The sequence below is a fragment of the Panthera onca genome, chromosome E2 (genome assembly GCF_046562875.1).
Source record: "Panthera onca isolate mPanOnc1 chromosome E2, mPanOnc1 haplotype 2, whole genome shotgun sequence".
In the NCBI taxonomy this organism is placed as follows: Eukaryota; Metazoa; Chordata; class Mammalia; order Carnivora; family Felidae; genus Panthera; species Panthera onca.
Window position 1 is genome coordinate 2436468 of NC_138353.1, and position 17620 is coordinate 2454087.

Here is a 17620-nt window from a genome sequence, read left to right on the forward strand (position 1 = left end):
GTTACTTACATAAGTAAATAAAGTTAAAAAAAATAAAATGTTCATGGGGCGCCTGGGTGGCTCAGTCGGTTAAGTGTCCAACTTAGGACATGATCTCACAGTTTGTGGGTTCGAGCCCCACATCAGGCTGTGACGTCTAGACAGCTCAGAGCCTGGAGCCTGCTTCAGATTCTGTGTCTCCCTCTCTCTCTTCCCCTCCCCTGCTCGTACTCTGTCTCTGTCTCTCTCAAAAATAAATAAAGGTTAAAAAAAATTAAAAAAAATTTATAATAGTGTCAATATAATTCTGCGAGTTGCAAATAAAATTAAATTATTAAAGGTAAGAAACAGAGCATACTAACAACTAATATCTCTGGATATTGGAAGCAGCCTTTTTTCTTAAAGTTTATTTTAAGAGAGCGTGTGTGAGGGAGGGAGGGGCAGAGAGAGAATCCCAAGCAGGATTCCCTCCGCTCTGAGCCTGATGGATGCAGGGCTCCATCTCACAGAGCTATGAGGTCATGACCTGAGCCGACATCAAGAGTCGGAATGCTGAGCTAAGTCACCCAGTAAGTAAGGTTTTTAAAAGTGTTTCTTTTATTGTCTCTATGTTTTATAATTACTCCATTGTGTGTACACAACCTAATAAAATATTTTTTTCATTCTAACAACCTTATACACACACACACACACACACACACACACACACATATATATATTTTTTACCCGTAACAAAGGTATGCCACTATTTAGAAATCTGGGACAAAAGGGGGATGTGAGGCAGAGAAGGAAGAGGAGAAGCCAGCTGGAGAAGAGCGAGCCAAGGGGACGAGGGGTTTTTAAGAGGGTAGAATTGTTACGGAACGAGGCTGGAACGCTGGCGGAAAAATCAAGCGGCACTTGGACATTTTGGTTGATCGGAGATTTATTTAACACCTGCGGGCTCAGAGGAGACTGTTTCTCCAAAGATCTGAGCCCCGAATGCAAGTGGGAAGGGTAATTTATAGTTGTCTGCTTCCATATCTGTGGTGGGTTCCGGCGGCAAACAGGGCAAGAAGAATGTGGAAGAGGGGTCTCTAAGCCAGAGACCAGAGCTTGTCTTAGTCCCACGGGCCATCTTTGGTGCGGTACTTGATTCACTTCTCCAACAGAATGGCAGGTTCCATCGCCGGCTGCACTGAGTTTGACGACTGACTTCAAGAAGACCCAAATCACTGTCGGCTCTGATAAGAGCTCTTTTAGTGGGGATGTGGGGGAAGGAAGCCCAAGTGAGAAGAGGACAGGCTGGATAGAAGTAAAAACACATCTCTACACACCTGTGTCCCCTATAGACGTCTAAATACATTGGCCTTGTGCCACTTATGCATCTTTTAATAGACTGGATCCAGGGTCCATGGGACCTCTGTGCACTATTTTTCAAAAACAAACAAAGCAAAACTCTACTGCGTGATTGACAGTCTAAGAACCAATGTTGAAGGACAGTGGTTGGAAAATCTCAGTGCGTGTTAGAATCCCCCTGGAGGGCTTGTAAGATGGAACCAGGCACTGCCCGCCCACCCCCCCCACCCCCCAGGGTTTCTAATTTAGTAGGTTTGGGCTAGAGCCTGATTGTTATTTAATTTCTATCGAGTACCACAGTCGTGTGGGATGCATCTGGTCCTGGCCCACACCCAGAGGGTAGGAGCGATTGACTGGTTGATCACACTTGACCCGGTCACCTTCCACTAAATCCTAACTATCCCCCGGGGAGGCATGGAGAAAGCAGAAGGGGGGAGGGGGCAGGATCGCTGACCTCTGTGAACACACAGCAATGTTCATCCTCTCTGTTGGCCATGGAGGTGGGCTGTGAAGCCATTGAAATGGCTTCATGGGTTTCAGTGGGGAAGGGGACCTTGTGGTGTGACAAGCCATAGGAGTCACTAGGTAACTACAATGGGCAATCAGAAGACTCTGAGCTGGCAGAGTCAGGCACACATAGGATCACCTGAGAAGCCTTCAAAATTCCCAATGCCCGGGATGCGCCTGGGTGGCTCAATCGGTTAAGCGTCTGCCTCTTGATTTCAGCTCAGGTCATGACCTCACGGTTCAGGAGTTTGAGCACTGAGTCGGGCTCTGCGCTCACAGCATGGAGCCTGCTTGGGATTCTCTCTTTCCTCTCTCTGCCCCTCCCCTGCTCATGCTCACTCTCTGTCAAAAATAAATAAACATTAAAAAAAAAAAAAGAAAAGAAAACCCTCTCAATGCCCAGGCCACACTCCAGACCAGCCAAATTCTTATCTCTGAGTGTGGCCCCCATGCATGGGTGGTTTTCTGGTTTTGTTTTAACTCTCCAGATGGCTCCAACATGTAGACACATTGGAAAATGGGGTGAGGCTCATTGATGAGAGTCCCTACGATGAAAACAAACAAGGTTGTATCATCAAAACATTTCCCAGGTCTGGTGAAGAAAGTCGGACTTAATCGCCATGATGGAGAACCACCTCCTGCTCAGCTCCAAGAACGCCCAGAGCCTGAAGTTTCTAGGTGAAGAGCAAGTCCACACAGGATTTCAGACGGGGAGCCTGCCCCAGGGAAGGACTTTAAACCCTCCTTACAAACAGGAGGACTTGTGTAAAAGGCCACCTCCTGTGGGAAGTGACAGACCCAGAGCTTTGAAAGTTACTGGACCCCACCTAGGAGCTAAACTTGCTTTTCTCAAAAGGTCCCAAGAGCAGGAGCATCAGCATCATTTGGGAACTTCTTCCAAGTGCAGATTCTCAGGTCCCTAAAGACAGGGAAAATCTGAGAAACTGTCACCACCAAGAGGAACCTAAGGAGGTTTGACAGGGAAATGTAGTGCTGGATCCTGCATAGGAGGCTGCAACGGGACATCACGTGAAAATCAAGGAAATCAGTAAAGTATGGGACTATTCCAACATATTATCAGTTGACAAATGTTCCTTGTGGTGCACAAGGTTAGAGCAAATGGTGCAGGACGTGAGGGAATCCTGTGGGCTTGGGAAAACTGTTCTAAAACTCAGCTTTTTAAAAACACTTTCTTTTTTAAAGTTTTATTTTGAGAGAAAGAGAGAACACAAGCAGGGGAGGGGCAGAGAGGGGAAGAGAGAATCCCAAGCAGACTCCACACTCAGCGCTGAGCCTGATGCAGGGGTATGATCCATGACCACGAGACCATGACCTGAGCCGAAGCCAAGAAAGAGTTGGACGCTGCACCGTGACTGAGCCACCCAGGCGCCCTAAAACTCAGTTTAGCATGGGCCTGCTCACCTGTGGCTTAACAAGGCCCTCAGGGGATGCCCATGTCACTAAATTAAGGTGACCTACTAATGAGTGTCTCAGAATGCCTCTGTAGTCAATGTGGGAAATTACAGTTTGCCAAATTTAGCAAAACATCCAGGATGCAAGGGACAAAGCAGAACAGGCAGAGCACAAAGGATTTTTAGGGCAGTGACACTATTCTGTATGAGACTACAAGGGTGGGTGAATGTCACACACCTGTCTAAACCCATAGAATGTGTAACACTGAGTGACCCCTAAACTATACACTCTGGGTGAAAATGACATCAGTGTAGGCTTATCAACTGTAGCAAATGCCACTCTGATAGGGGATGCTGATAGTTAAGGGAGAATGTGTTTGACTGGGGACCGGGGGCCTCTAGGAAATCTCTGTACTCTGTGCTGTTTTGTTGAATCCAAGTTTGCTCTAAAAATGTCTAGTTGAATTGTTCGGTGGTATGTGATGATTCAGAACGTGTTTATACTTTAAGAAAATGTTCATCTGAGATCCAAATTTCATTATTTCATATTTAATCTGGCCACCCTACCTGGATCATCCTATTTTACAAGGGAGTAATGGATAACAGGAGGGGGATCTGGGTGGCTCGGGTCAGTTGAATGTTCATCTCTTGGTTTCAGCTCAGGTCATGATCTCGTGGTCATGAGACAGAGCCCCATGTCAGGCCCCTCGTGCTGACAGCTTGGAGCCTGCCTGGGATTCTCCCTCTCTCTGCCCCTCCCCCGCTTGTGCTTGCTTGTATTTTCTCAAAATAAACTTTAGGGCGCCTGGGTGACTCAGTCGGTTAAGTGTCCGACTTCGGCTCAGGTCATGATCTTGCAGTTTGTGAGTTTGAGTTCCGGGTCAGGCTCTGTAGTAACAGCTCAGCCTGGAACCTGCTTCAGATTCTGTGTCTCCCTCTCTCTCTGCCCCTCCCCTGCTCACGCTGTCTCTCTCTCAAAAATAAACATTAATAAAAATAATGGATAACAGAAAGACATTCAGCAGCCACCATCTTTATAAGGAAATATTGACAATAAGATTTGCCTTCATAAACCCAAAAGCCTTATAAGGAAACAATGGGACATAATTAAAACAGAAAATGAAAACCAATAAGGAAGATGTCATCGTTCCAAGATCCTCCATAAATTAACATTTATGGAACATCTACTGTGTTCCAGAAACCTTGTAAGTGCTCACAATATCATATGTCATTTTTATAAAATAGGGGACAAATCGCCATTAACTTCCTTCTTGGAGCAGAAGGGACTTAAATCTGATGGTGGAATCATTGGGAAGTCATTTTTTAATGTATTTTTTGGTGGCGCTTAAAAGTGCCCAGCTGACGAAAGGCACAATTACACTCATGACACGTGTAGGGCTTTACCCCAGAGTGTGTGCGCTGGTGAACGTTGAGGTTCCCTTTGTGGCTGAAAGCTTTCCCACACTCTTCACACACATAGGGCTTCTCCTTTGTATGGATCCTCTTGTGGCTCCGCAGGGTGGAGTCGTGGGTGAATGTCTTGAGGCAGATTTCACAACAGTAAGGCTTCTCGCCTGTGTGGATTCGCTGGTGAACTCGGAGGTCCGAAGTCTGCATGAAACTCCCAGAACAGGTGTTGCATTTAAAGGGTCTTTCTCCCGTGTGTGTCCTCCAGTGGATGGAAAACTGAGATTTATAACGAAATTCTTTCTTACAGAGGCTACAGACGTTTGATGTCCCTCCCGTGGCTTTTTTCCCAACAGGATGAACTGATGACATAGGCTGTCCTGAAAATTCTCCTTTGTCCAAATGTGTGGCCACGTCCTGGGAAATGGAGGTGTTTTCCTGTTTTCTCCTTTTGGAACTTCTTTGAGTCTTCTGGGAATCTCTTCTCTTCCCATTCTGAGTGGACACTTGTCTCTCTGAAACCTGTGTGGAAGGCTTTTCGGCATCCACATTTTTAATACAGGTTCCTTCTTGGAGAGTCTTCATGGGAGCTGTTGAAAGAAGGGTTAACACAACAACACTTAATAAAGAGCATTTTCAATGATACCAACCTCATTTGAACCAAACACTGAGGTGGGCTAAGAACTTCTCATCAATCAACAAACTTGAGATTGGGTTGTATGTAGGACACTCTGGAAATCAGTGATGGAGAAGGCATTTGAGAGCCTCCCCACCACCAGCACCACCAAGAGATGTCAATGCTTGATCCCCAGCCCCCTCCCCAGCAGAGAAGTCACTCTTCCCAGTTTCCATGCTCACCAGGACCCTTCAGAAAGGGAGGCTCTTGGGATTTAAGTATTCTTGTCTCTTCCAAGTCTTCTGTCAGATTCTTCTCCAAGTTCTCCTTAGGTCTCAGACCCTCCAGTACACCTTTTCCAGGAATGGTCTCAGGCAGGAGAACATTCTGTCCCTGACAATGGGCAGTCACTGTAGTTACCAATGTGTCTAAATTATGGGGTGGAAAGCTTTCGTCTCTTCTTTCCCCATCCTGCCCATCTTCCTAATCTGAGACCCCAACTTTCTCCATAATAGTGTTGTGAATATATCCCCACGACTTCCCTTGGACCACCCCATCACCCCTGATAATCACCTGATTCTCAGAACTTTGTTAACCAATACCCACTGCGCCTTTAAATCATGTCCACACATCACAACTTTTGTGCCTAATTCTCTAAGCACGCTCCCTAAAGCCACCCCTGCTTCCCCTTGTCCGACTCTGGAAGCAAGATGGCACTAGGTCCAGGTGTCCCTACTCAGTGCTACTGATACTTTGGATGATTCCCTGTTGGGAGGCTGTCCTATGCATTGTGGGACAATTAGCAACATCCATGGTCTTACCCAACAGGTGTCGATAGCACCCCCCATCCCCACCTCCATTCTGACAACCAAGAAGGTCTCCAGACATTTGCAAATGTCCTGAGAGGCAAAACGACTCCGAGTGAGAACCCTCCTTTAATTTATTGACAGTAGTCCCCAAACTGGTCCTTTGGCCGATTGTCATTTCATGGAATGCCTTTGAGGAACTCGACTATGGAAAAATCAGCTTTCAGTTCATTACCCTGTGGCAAATTGACCTGGCACCATTTCATCACCACTCTTTTCCTCCAGCCTCAACACTAAAAGCCTTAATGGCAGGGGGACAAAGGCTGAAAGGTCCTCATTCTCCACAGAGGCTCAGAAATGTCTAGGGACTTGATGCATCCATGGGAATTCCTAGGGCAAAAGGGCCTAGTTCGGTGCTGTGCTAAATATCCCAATTATTCTAGCAGCTGCACACACTTCTGGTACCTTCTGCCACCACTCCCTAGAGATTGAGGAGGGCATCACACTCACCTGCCCCTTTGATGGTTCACTGGTTCCTGGCAGGTTCTGTAGCTCTCTGCTGACCTGGATGTTCTCTGGATGTATCTCACACCCAGAGGATTGGGGCTTCTTGGACAAGTCTGTCACAAGATCCCTGTCACCAGCCTCGGCGTTGGCCATCTGAACATCTGAGCTTCGCATGAGAAATTCCTGTCCTTCTATGCTAACTATGGTCTGCGGGGGGTGGGGGGTGGGAAGGGGGGAAAATAAAACAAGATCAGACTCTGTAAGAATCAGAAGGTAGCTCTCTTGTACAGGGCGCATCCTACCACACATTCAATTTGTTGGAATAACTTGTTTAAAATGGCAACCAAAAATGTCTCCAAACATTGTCAAATGCACCCCTAGGGGGTGAAGGTGAAATTACCCCATTCCCTTGTGTTGGGCAGCTAACTACTGGCCTAGCCACAATATCTAATCAACTTCAATACCTCCCTTTTATTTCCCACTGCCCCAGCTAATACTAATACTAATACTCAGCCCTCAAACTGTCCTCCTGATCTAGGCACATGCAACATGGTGCTGTGAAAAACCCAACCCCTCCCCCAAGTGAGGCTGCCAATGTTTGACCTACGTGTCACCCAGCTGGTCTTAAATCCCTTTATCAATCATTCCAGATTAAAACCTTACAGTTTTCACAGCTATTTTTCCACGATGTTGTGGAAGCTTGTAATCTCCATTCTTGGCTCGCCCCCTGGAGGATTTCATCTCCTACCAGAGTACACAGGGAAAGGGGGATTGCCATGTTGGACTTAGTTCCCTCCTGTCCACTGGTTACAAAATTACCTATAGAGGAACCCATCCCCTGTGACTGGAACAAATATGCATGTGGCACACCAGGTCCTATTCCCTTCTAGATCCTTCTGAACCCTTTCTTTTTCTACAAAGGATAAAGGCACACTCAACCCACCATGATGGAAAATGTTTCCACGTAAATAAAGTCTTACCTGGTCTGGTGATTCTTACCCAAGAGCCAAAGTTTTGACCCTATGAGACGTTTTTGGCAACCACCAGAGATTTTGGGGGATGGGGTGGGTTGGTGAGGTTTGATTTTCACAACTAGGGGAAGTTGCCACTGACACAAGGATGCTGCAAACCACCTTACAATGCACAAGAAAGCCCCCAAAGCAAAGGATGGTCCACCCCCCAGTATCACTAGTTGATCTGAGAGAACCCGATCCAGTCAAAAACCTACTATCCCAACCCCCTCCCTTCCTCAGCATCTTCCCAGGACTCTAGTTGCCATGACAACACATCCAATGCACCTCTCCGCACCCTGTAGCTGCTTTACTCAGGTAGGACCACTTTTAAGAGGGTCTCTGGCAATACCAAGAATTGTGGGGCCAGTGGACCGGTTTCAGCCTTTCTCCTCGAGTGTCTGGAACGTCCCTTACACAACTGTCCCCGTGAGAGGTAGGGCAGGGTTAAGTGACAGTAAAGTGTGCAGACTCACGAAGCCCACCAGATGCCGGTAATGTCCCCCCTCCTCCCTGTTCAACAGCCAGAAATGTCTCTAGACATTGCTGAGTGTCTCCTGCCTTCCACTTGAGAACCACTGGGCCCAGAAAAAGCCCCTCCTGTCCCCCATACCAGTCCCCGCTTTCCCGTTGCAATGAGGAAGGCGCTACTCACCCATTTCTTGGGCCCCTGGCTGCTTCTCAGCACATCCTGCAGGTCTTTGCAGCTCTGCACAGCACTTTCCTTCACTAAGACCTGGAGCTCCTGCGGCATGGAGATCATGAACTGCTCCATCACTAGCATATCCAGAATCTGCTCCTTGGTGTGCAGGTCTGGCCGCAGCCACAGATAGCAGAGCTCATAGAGCCTCCTCAGGTCCTCCACAGGGTCTGACCTCCCCGAGCTGCTAAACGCCCTGAAGCTCACGTGCCACTGCTCACAGCTGCTGTCTTGCGTTCCAGCGAGGGCTCCTTGGGCTTTCTCCCGTGAGAACGTCTGGTCTGCGGCCATATTTACAGGAGAATTTTCCAGTATGGCTCTGTGCAAACTCTCTAAGGGCTGGTGCCTAATTAAGACTTACCTAAAGGTATTTACTCTGGTTTTCCTCAGCAGTAGACTGGCTGTTTTTTCGCAAGTCTGGGGGTGGGGGGAGGAATGAACCAGATTAGTTTATTGTTTGTTGCTTTGAGGAAGAGAGAGACAGCAAGCAAGCAGGGGAGGGGCAGAGAGAGAGAGAGAGGGAGAGAGAGAATCCCAAGCAGGTTCCACACTGTTACTGCAGAGCCTGACATGGGGTTCGAACTCACAAACCGTGAGAGCATGACCTAAGCTGAAACCAAGAGTCAGATGCTTAATCAACTGAGCCACCCAGGTGCCCAAAGATTAAACTTCTTACCCTTCCTCCCCTCACCCAACACTAGACACCGACTGGTCTGTGTTTAATACATTGGAAAGTGAGCCCCACTATTATTTTCCCAATGTCCTTTATAGTAAAAGGTGGTTTAATTGTCTGAATGGACCCCTAAGTTCTGAGCATGAAATATACAGAGGTGGGCTCAGTTTTTGCATCTATAAATTGGGACAATATTGTTCTTTACTATAAATTAAATATAACTAAGTGCAGGCACCAGGGTGGCTCAGTTGCTTAAGCATCTGACTCTTGATTTCAGCTCAGGGCAGGATCTCTTGATTTGAGTTCAAGCCCTACATGACAATGGACAGTGAGGAGCCTGGTTGGGATTCTCTCTCTCAAAAATAAACTTTGTATATATTTCAATTTTGAATTTCAATTCAAAATATAGTTCGATTTTTCAAAACATATATTTTGATATATAAAATTTATTTTAACAGTGTCAAGCTTTGTACCTTCTCATCAGGACAGCATACAAGGCAAAACTGTTAGTTGTAATTCTGCAGAATACAGAAATATATTTCCAACCTAAGAATTTCATGTGGTGTAGAAATGTTGGAAATATTAACCTAGGATTGTCCCCCAATACATTTCCTTGTTCATCCCAGGATATTGATTTCTTCCAGGAAAGGAAGAACTCAAAAGAATCCTAACAGGATTAACAGATAACTTTGTCACTGTGATAAGATACACATTACATAAAATTCAGTCCTTTAAAGTATACAATTTTGGGGCAGTACTCACATTTGCAATGCTGTACAACCATTCACTAGAAATAGAATAGTTCTATTTCTAGAACTTATTCATCCCTGAAAAGGAAACCCTGCCTTCCCCACCCACCTTTACCTCCTGGTAATCCATTAATGGGCTCTGTCTCTATGGGTTACACATACCTAATCTCATCCCAGAAAAAAGGATTTAAAATCCAACGCTCTTTGAAGTTTTCAAAGAAGATTTTAAGAGAGAGAGTTTTTAAGAGGTTCTCAACCTAGCTCCCAAAGGCAAGAACCACTTTCTTACTCTGCAGACTGGTGGGGGGACTCAGTTCGCAAGTGAGAGCCACGGGGCCCCCAGGTAAAGGGGCTCTAATCCTGGCCGCTCTAGTAGGTTGATAAGAGGCCCATAATTAAAGGTTTGATTTTACCCCGTGGACAGCAAACACCCAGTGATGTGTTTTTAAGCAAAAGTGTGGCACGTTTAGAAATCTCAGGAGAACGATGTGCCACATGGAATTCAAAGGTAAGACATTTTGCCTAAAACCCACAATTGTCCACTTTTGTCCTGTTTCAGATCGTTGGGGAAGCTTGCTTGAGCTCAGTGTTGTTTTAGTTCCATGCTTCAGCTTCAATTAGCTGCGGGGTCTTGGGCAAGTCAATCAGCTCTTTGGAGACCGCAACCCTTCTCCATGACATGGGCAGATAAAACCTACCTTTTATGTGGTGTGAGGATAAACTAAGGAGGCTAAAGACATGCCTGGCACACGTTTACTGGATGGAGCGACCCCAACATTTCGATCTGCGGTTCTCAACAAAGGTGACTTTTGCCCCTGTTCCCCACGCACCTCGGGACTTTGGGCCAACATCTGGAGACAGTTTTGGTTGTCCTAACCCGGGCATGGGGGAGGCGGGTGGGGGAGATGTCGCTAAACATCCTGCAAGGCACAGGGCAGCCCCCACAACCCACAATTCCCCTCCCCCCATCCCAACAAAACAGCAAACAATTATCTGGCCAAAAATAGCATCTGAGGTCGAAAAACCTTGGTTCAAAGTATAAACCACACTCACCATAGCATGAATGTATTAACATGATTCTCATTTCCCAGATGAATTCGACAATGAATCACAATGAATCGAAGTTAATAATGGGGTGTAGGAAGATAACATTGCCGTCTCAAGACCTCAGAGCTGATGCATAGTGAATATAGACCCAAGCCTTCCTGGTTCCAACCTCCATCCATCCATCCATCCCAGTTTCCAAGCAACCTTAGGCATTCCCACCCATAACTTACCTCCTACATGTCTTCCTGCCTCCGAGGGACCAGCTCTCAAACTGTGCCTCAAGCTGAAATGTCTCTGTTTATATACGGCTAGAGAAACTCCAAACTTCCGGTTACCTCATCAGCCTGATGATTGGTTTAAAGCCATAGAATTAACAACTTTAAATGGTTGAGTGGATTAAATTTCTCACTGAAACCCCATCAAGAGAAAAACTCATTTATTAAGTAAGTCTCTTTGGAGACAATATTGGTTTTCCTGCTCTGGTGAATTATTTATCATATGCCTAAGGTGCTCAAAGGAATCGGGGAACATAGAGCTGCAAGTTTTAAGCACTTTGGGTCAAGGTTTTATTTAAAATGGGTTGACAACTCCTCATCAGGGAAATACAAATCAAAACCACACTGAGATATCACTTCACGCTGGTCAGAGTGGCTAAAATGAACAAATCAGGAGACTATAGATGCTGAAGAGGATGTGGAGAAACGGGAACCTTCTTGCACTGTTGGTGGGAATGCAAACTGGTGCAGCGGCTCTGGAAAACAGTGTGGAGGTTCCTCAAAAAATTAAAAACAGATCTACCCTATGACCCAGCAATAGCACTGCTAGGAATTTATCCAAGGGATACAGGAGTGCTGATACATAGGGGCACTTATACCCCAATGTTTATAGCAGCACTCTCAACAACAGCCAAATTATGGAAAGAGCCTAAATGTCCATCACCTGATGAATGGATAAAGAAATTGTGGTTTATGGGGCGCCTGGGTGGCTCAGTCGGTTAAGCGTCCGACTTCGGCTCAGGTCATGATCTCACGGTCTGTGGGTTCGAGCCCCGCGTTGGGCTCTGTGCTGGCAGCTCAGAGCCTGGAGCCTGCTTCAGATTCTGTGTCTCCCTCTCTCTCTGACCCTCCCCTGTTCATGCTCTGTCTCTCTCGGTCTCAAAAATAAATAAACATTAAAAAAAAGAAAGAAAGAAATTGTGGTTTATATACACAATGGAGTACTACGTGGCAATGAGAAAGAATGAAATATGGCCCTTTGTAGCAACGTGGATGGAACTGGAGAGTGTGATGCTAAGTGAAATAAGCCATACAGAGAAAGACAGATACCATATGGTTTCACTCTTATGTGGATCCTGAGAAACTTGACAGAAACCCATGGGGGAGGGGAAGGAAAAAAAAAAAAAAAGAGGTTAGAGTGGGAGAGAGCCAAAGCATAAGAGACTGTTAAAAACTGAGAACAAACTGAGGGTTGATGGGGGGTGGGAGGGAGGGGAAGGGAGCTGATGGGCATTGAAGAGGGCATCTTTTGGGATGAGCACTGGGTGTTGTATGGAAACCAGTTTGACAATAAATTTCATATATTAAAAAAATAGTAATAAAATAAAATAAATAAGTAAATTGAAAAAAAAGAAATTGTGGTTTATATATACAATGGAATACTACTTGGCAATGAGAAAGAATGAAATATGGCCTTTTGTAACAACGTGCATGGAACTGGAGAGTGTTATGCTAAGTGAAATAAATCAGGCAGAGAAAAGCAGATACCATATGTTTTCACTCATATGTGGATCCTGAGAAACTTAACAGAAGACCATGGGGGAGGGGAAGGGAAAAAAAAAAAAAAAAAAGGTTAGAGAGGGAAGGAGCCAAACCATAGGAGTCTCTTAAAAACTGAGAATAAACTGAGGGTTGATGGGGGGTGGGAGGGAGGGGAGGGTGGGTGATGGGCGTTGAGGGCACCTATTGGGATGAGCACTGGGTGTTGTATGGAAACCAATTTGACAATAAATTTCATATTAAAAAATAATAAATAAAATGGGCTGACAAGTAGGCATTTAAAAAACCAGACGTTGCATGCAAGTAGGGAAAAATGCATCGACATTGCATCAATTGCACAAGCCACGCTTTTCCTAAAGGCGGAAGGCAGTGATACATCATCAAGGATGTGTGAAGAGATGATAGGCTGGTGTCAAACCAGTGATTTCATCTAGCTCAGGGGTGCCTGGGCGGCTCAGCGAGTGGAACAGGAGACTCTTGACGTCGGGGTTGTGAGTTCGAGTCCCGTTGCAGGTAGAGATTACTTAAAAATAAAAATAAAATAAAATATTTAAGGGGCTCCTCGGTGGCTAAGTTGGTTAAGTGTCCAACTCTCGATTTCAGCTCAGGTCGTGATCTCACAGTTCGTGGGTTTGAGCACCACGTTGGGCTCTGTGCTGACAGTGTGGAGCCTGCTTGGGATTCTCTCTCTCTCTCTCTCTCTCTCTCTCTCCCTCTCCTTCTGCCCCTCCCCTGCTCCTTCTTTCTCTATTGCTCTCAAAATAAATAAACATTTAAAAAATAATAAAAGATAAAAATAAAATCTTCAGAAAAAAATAACCCTAGCTCAACCAAAGCTTTAACATATTAATTCCAAGGCACTGAAAAATGAAAAGTAAATATTGATACATAAGGAATATTAGTGACTTTTTAAAACTTATTTTTATTATTTTTCAATATCTTGGGATTAATGCCTTAAAACTCTGCTCAAACTAGATTAAATCGCTGATTTGACACTTGTAAATTTACCCTTTTATAAAAACAATGGAAAGCAGACACACAGGGGCACCTGGGTGGCTCCGTCGGTTAAGCATCAACTCTTGATATCGGCTCGGGTCATCATCTCATGGTTTGTGGGTCCTGCGTCCAAGCCCTTCTTGGGATTCTCTCTCTCTCCCCCTCCTTCTCTGCCCCTCCACTGCTCATGCACTCTCTCTCAAAATAAACTCAACCTCAAATTTATCTTAATAATGGATTTTATGATTCTCTTCCAGTCCTAATATGTGATCCTGTATATGTCAGATAAAGATATATAAATATAGATGTAGATGTATAGATACAAAGCTATGCATGAACATAAAATAGAAGACTTAGCCACAATATGTAGTAAATGTTTTATGTATAGTGTGTCGTTTAATTCGCCAACCAAAGGAAACTATCATACCCTTGGTTCTCTGTGAATTCTGGATTTGCCCCTGACCTTTCAGCCAGCCTGTCTAGAAGCTAGAGACCACGTTCTCACAGTACTGCTGTTGTTGATGTTGTTGATGCTGTATTTATACTATTTACTGGATCATTATGCTTTATTTCATGCTTAGCATCTATTTGTTGAGCGTTTGCATTATGTGTTCAGCTAAGCATTTGATATGTGAGATATATGTATTTTTAAAATTTTTTAAAGTTTATTTTTAGAGAGAGAGAGAGACAGACAGAGTGTGAGTGGGGGAGGGGCAGAGAGGGAGACAGAAGCAGGCTCTGGGCTCGGAGCTGTCAGCACAGAGCCTGAAGCAGGGCTCAAATCCACAAACTGTGAGATCATGACCCGAGAGGAAGTCAGGAGTTGGATGCTTGACTGAGCCCCCCAGACACCCCTCTTATAAGCATTTTTAAATTCATTCTTCTGTGACCACCAGGTGTAGATTTTTCCTGCTCGTCCTGAAGAACACTACCGGTCTGAGAGGTTTTTCATCTTAATCTTATGAAATTTATCTTTACGATTTCTTACAAACATCTTCTCCCCCTTCTCATTTTCTCCTGGAGTTGGCCTTGGATTCTTCATACTTTCTTGCTTCTGGAAGAGACTGCAATGTTTTGTTCCTTTTCTTAATTTGTTTCTCTGTTGTGTCTGTTCTGCCCTATGTCCCGCCTGGCGTGTTCTTTAGTTGAGCTATTATATATTTTTCTTAATGAATATTCGCTGCATTTAAAAGATGTTTAATTATTTCATCTTGCAGATTGCTTTTCTTATGTGTATTTCTATTTCTTGGATGACAGTTCTAATAGCCCTGTTTCTGAAGGTATCTGAAACCAGCTTTTCTATTCTCCATCGACTTTGCTTAACAAGCTGGCTCCTTATTGGGTCCCGTGAGTTAGAATTCTTTGGGATTGGATAATCTCTCAGTTCCGGGTAATTTGGTTTCAGGTGAACGCTCAACCATGGCTGGAGATGTGGTTGGTTGTCACAACCGGGGGGAGAGTGCTGCTGCTATCTTGTGTGTTGAGTGGGGGGGTGGGGGGGGGAAGCTGTTGAACATCCTGTAACGCAAGGGATGGCCCCACAAAGAGAATGATCCCAACAGAAACGTCAGTGGTGCAGAGGTTGAGAAATCCTGGGATGGGGGTACCGACTGTAGCTGATTAACCTGGCGAAGTCTAGTAAACCAGAGGCTAACCTGTTCTAGCTCCAATGCCCTCAAGGAGAGGAGATTAATCTACAGTTAACGCTGCCTTTGGTATAATCCTACCAAGTAAAACCTCAGATCAGGGTCACAAAATTAAGCCCGGCCCCTCCACCATGGGGGAAACCAGCACTGGGAGAAAGCCCTCCCTATATGTGAGGTTCACAATAGAATCACCAGGAACGAGACCACCCACAGCTTTGCCCCACCCTCCGATCCCTTGGTGGGTTGATTTGGTCTAGGGTGGGGCTTAGACAGGATGTTTTCAAAGCACCCAGGTGATAGGGAATATTACTCAGCCTTAAAAGGAAGAGAATCCCATCACAGGCTGCAACACCATGAGTATGCTAAATGAAGTAATCCAGACACAAGCAGATTCAATTCAGCAAGCAGGACCCTGGTTGCCAGGGGCTGGGCAAGGGTCCTGGGGAGTGGTTGTTTAATGGCGGCAGAGTTTCACTCTTGAAAGAAGGAAAGCACTCTGTGGATGGTGGGGCTGGCTGCACAATGGTGTGAATGCCTTTAACGCCACAAAACTGTACCCCTTACATGTGGATACAATGGTAAATTTCATGGTACGTGTATTTCACCACAATTTAAAAAATTTTTAATTAAAACTTTTTTTTCAGGTACCCAGTGTAGGGCTCAAACTCACAACCCCGAGATCAAGGGTCGTGTGCTGCACTGACTGAACCAGCAAGGCGCCCCTTGATTAGATATCTTTAAGAAGACACTTGTTTGGGGAACTTGACTAAGGAGGGACCACGGCTGGATGTGTGTCCACCTCCCTCTGACTCAGGTGTGTCCCTCACCTGCCGTCTGTGCACCAGCAACATCTCTGCTCGTCAGGACTCATTCGTCACCAGGACATCTGGAGGGAGATTTGCACCTGCAAGGAAAGCCCTCTCCCTCTTCAAGAGCCCACCCCTCCCCTCCCCCTCTGCAGACAGCCTCCGAGGTGAAGACCAGTCCAGTGAGTGGCCCTCGGAGGCCACAGCCCTCCAGCCTGGGAGGGACACAGCAGAGCTGTGCTGAGAGGCTGAGCAGAGCAGTCTCCTCTGGCATCAGCCCTTTCCTTCCCTAGCTGGAGAGAAGAGGAGCAAGGAGTGACGCTGTCTAGGGATGGGTCTCTGACCCCACAGCCGCTCGGGGACAGCGACCTTCATCCTGGACAGCCGGGTGTTGATGGCACTCTGGGAATGAAGCTGTGCCTCCTTAGGGTTGTCAGCGGTGGAAAATTCAGGATGCCCGGCTGAATGGGAATTTCAGGTAAGCCATGAATAATTTTCAGCAGAAGTATGTCCCGTGCAATGGGGATTATCCGAGTATACAATCTATTGCACGCAATACAAGCCCACGTGCTCAACATTAGGACAAGCCCTCTGCGGGGTTCCGAGCCCCTGTCAGTGTGGGTAAAACCCCAGCACCTGGGCAGGACCCCTACCCTTTCTCTCTCACCTTAGAGCTCACAGACTTACCATTCTCTGCCTTGGGGCCATCAGGTCTCATCTCAATCTATCCTTTACTTGTGTTTTTATCTGGTTCCCAAACAAGGCTCATTGTCCCCTGGCCACCCTTAAGCCCCCCCGGGCCCTAGACGAACCTGACTCCGGGTATCCCTTATTGTCCCCCACTTCCTGAAGCGTCTTCTCTGAGGAGAACTCTTCACCCTCAGCCTCCTCTCTGAATGTCCTTCAGGGCTCTCACCCAATGGGTCCCTGTGCTACTGTCCCCACACCACCTCTGTCCCCCAATTTCTGTGGTTTCTCCCCCCCGTGAGATCTTTGAAGGCAGGGCCTGTGTGTCTTTTTCGTGCCTGGGGCTTGAGGCTGTCTCTTGATTCTGCAATTTAAAGTTGCTAAGGGCTTACAGTGAGATTTCTCATAGTGCACTGCATCCGGCCAGAGATCCAGGAACCCCGTGTGAGTGATCCCAGCCACGGGGCGCTGCTGAGGAAGGGGCGAATTCAAAGGACAACAGCGACTCAGAACGTGTGACCGAGTGCCTACCTCCGCCTCTTCCTTTATGCTGTGTTCTTACAGGGGCACGTGCCCCCAGCTCAAGAGGACCGTTCCCCACCTCCTGCAGGACTCAGAATAGCCACGCACAGGTGTGTGAGCCAACACGACAGGTGCTGTGCAGGGACTTTTCTTTAAAAGAAGTGGGTGGGCCGGGGCGCCTGGGTGGCTCAGTCGGTTAAAGTGCCGACTTCGGTCGTGATCTCATGGTTCGTGGGTTCCAGCCCCACATCAGGCTCTGTACTGACAGCCTGGAGCCTGCTTGGGATTCTGTGTCTCCCTCTCTCTCTGCCCCTCCCCCGCTCACACTCTGTTTCTCTCTCCTTCAAAAATAAACAAACATTAGGGGCGCCTGGGTGGCGCAGTTGGTTAAGCATCCGACTTCAGCCAGGTCACGATCTCGCGGTCCGTGAGTTTGA

General features: G+C 46.4%; 1 protein-coding gene across 1 annotated transcript; it reads right to left on the bottom strand.

The window, feature by feature from the left end:
- Positions 1-4559: 4559 nt before the first annotated feature.
- On the bottom strand, positions 4560-8573 carry ZSCAN5B (zinc finger and SCAN domain containing 5B). Its single transcript, XM_078439229.2, has 4 exons — positions 8238-8573; positions 6630-6779; positions 6531-6546; positions 4560-5233 (listed from the first exon to the last, which is right to left on the bottom strand). The coding sequence occupies exons 1-4, from the start codon at positions 8571-8573 to the stop codon at positions 4560-4562; spliced, it is 1176 nt and encodes a 391-aa protein (XP_078295355.2).
- Between the last annotated feature and the right edge of the window lie 9047 nt (positions 8574-17620).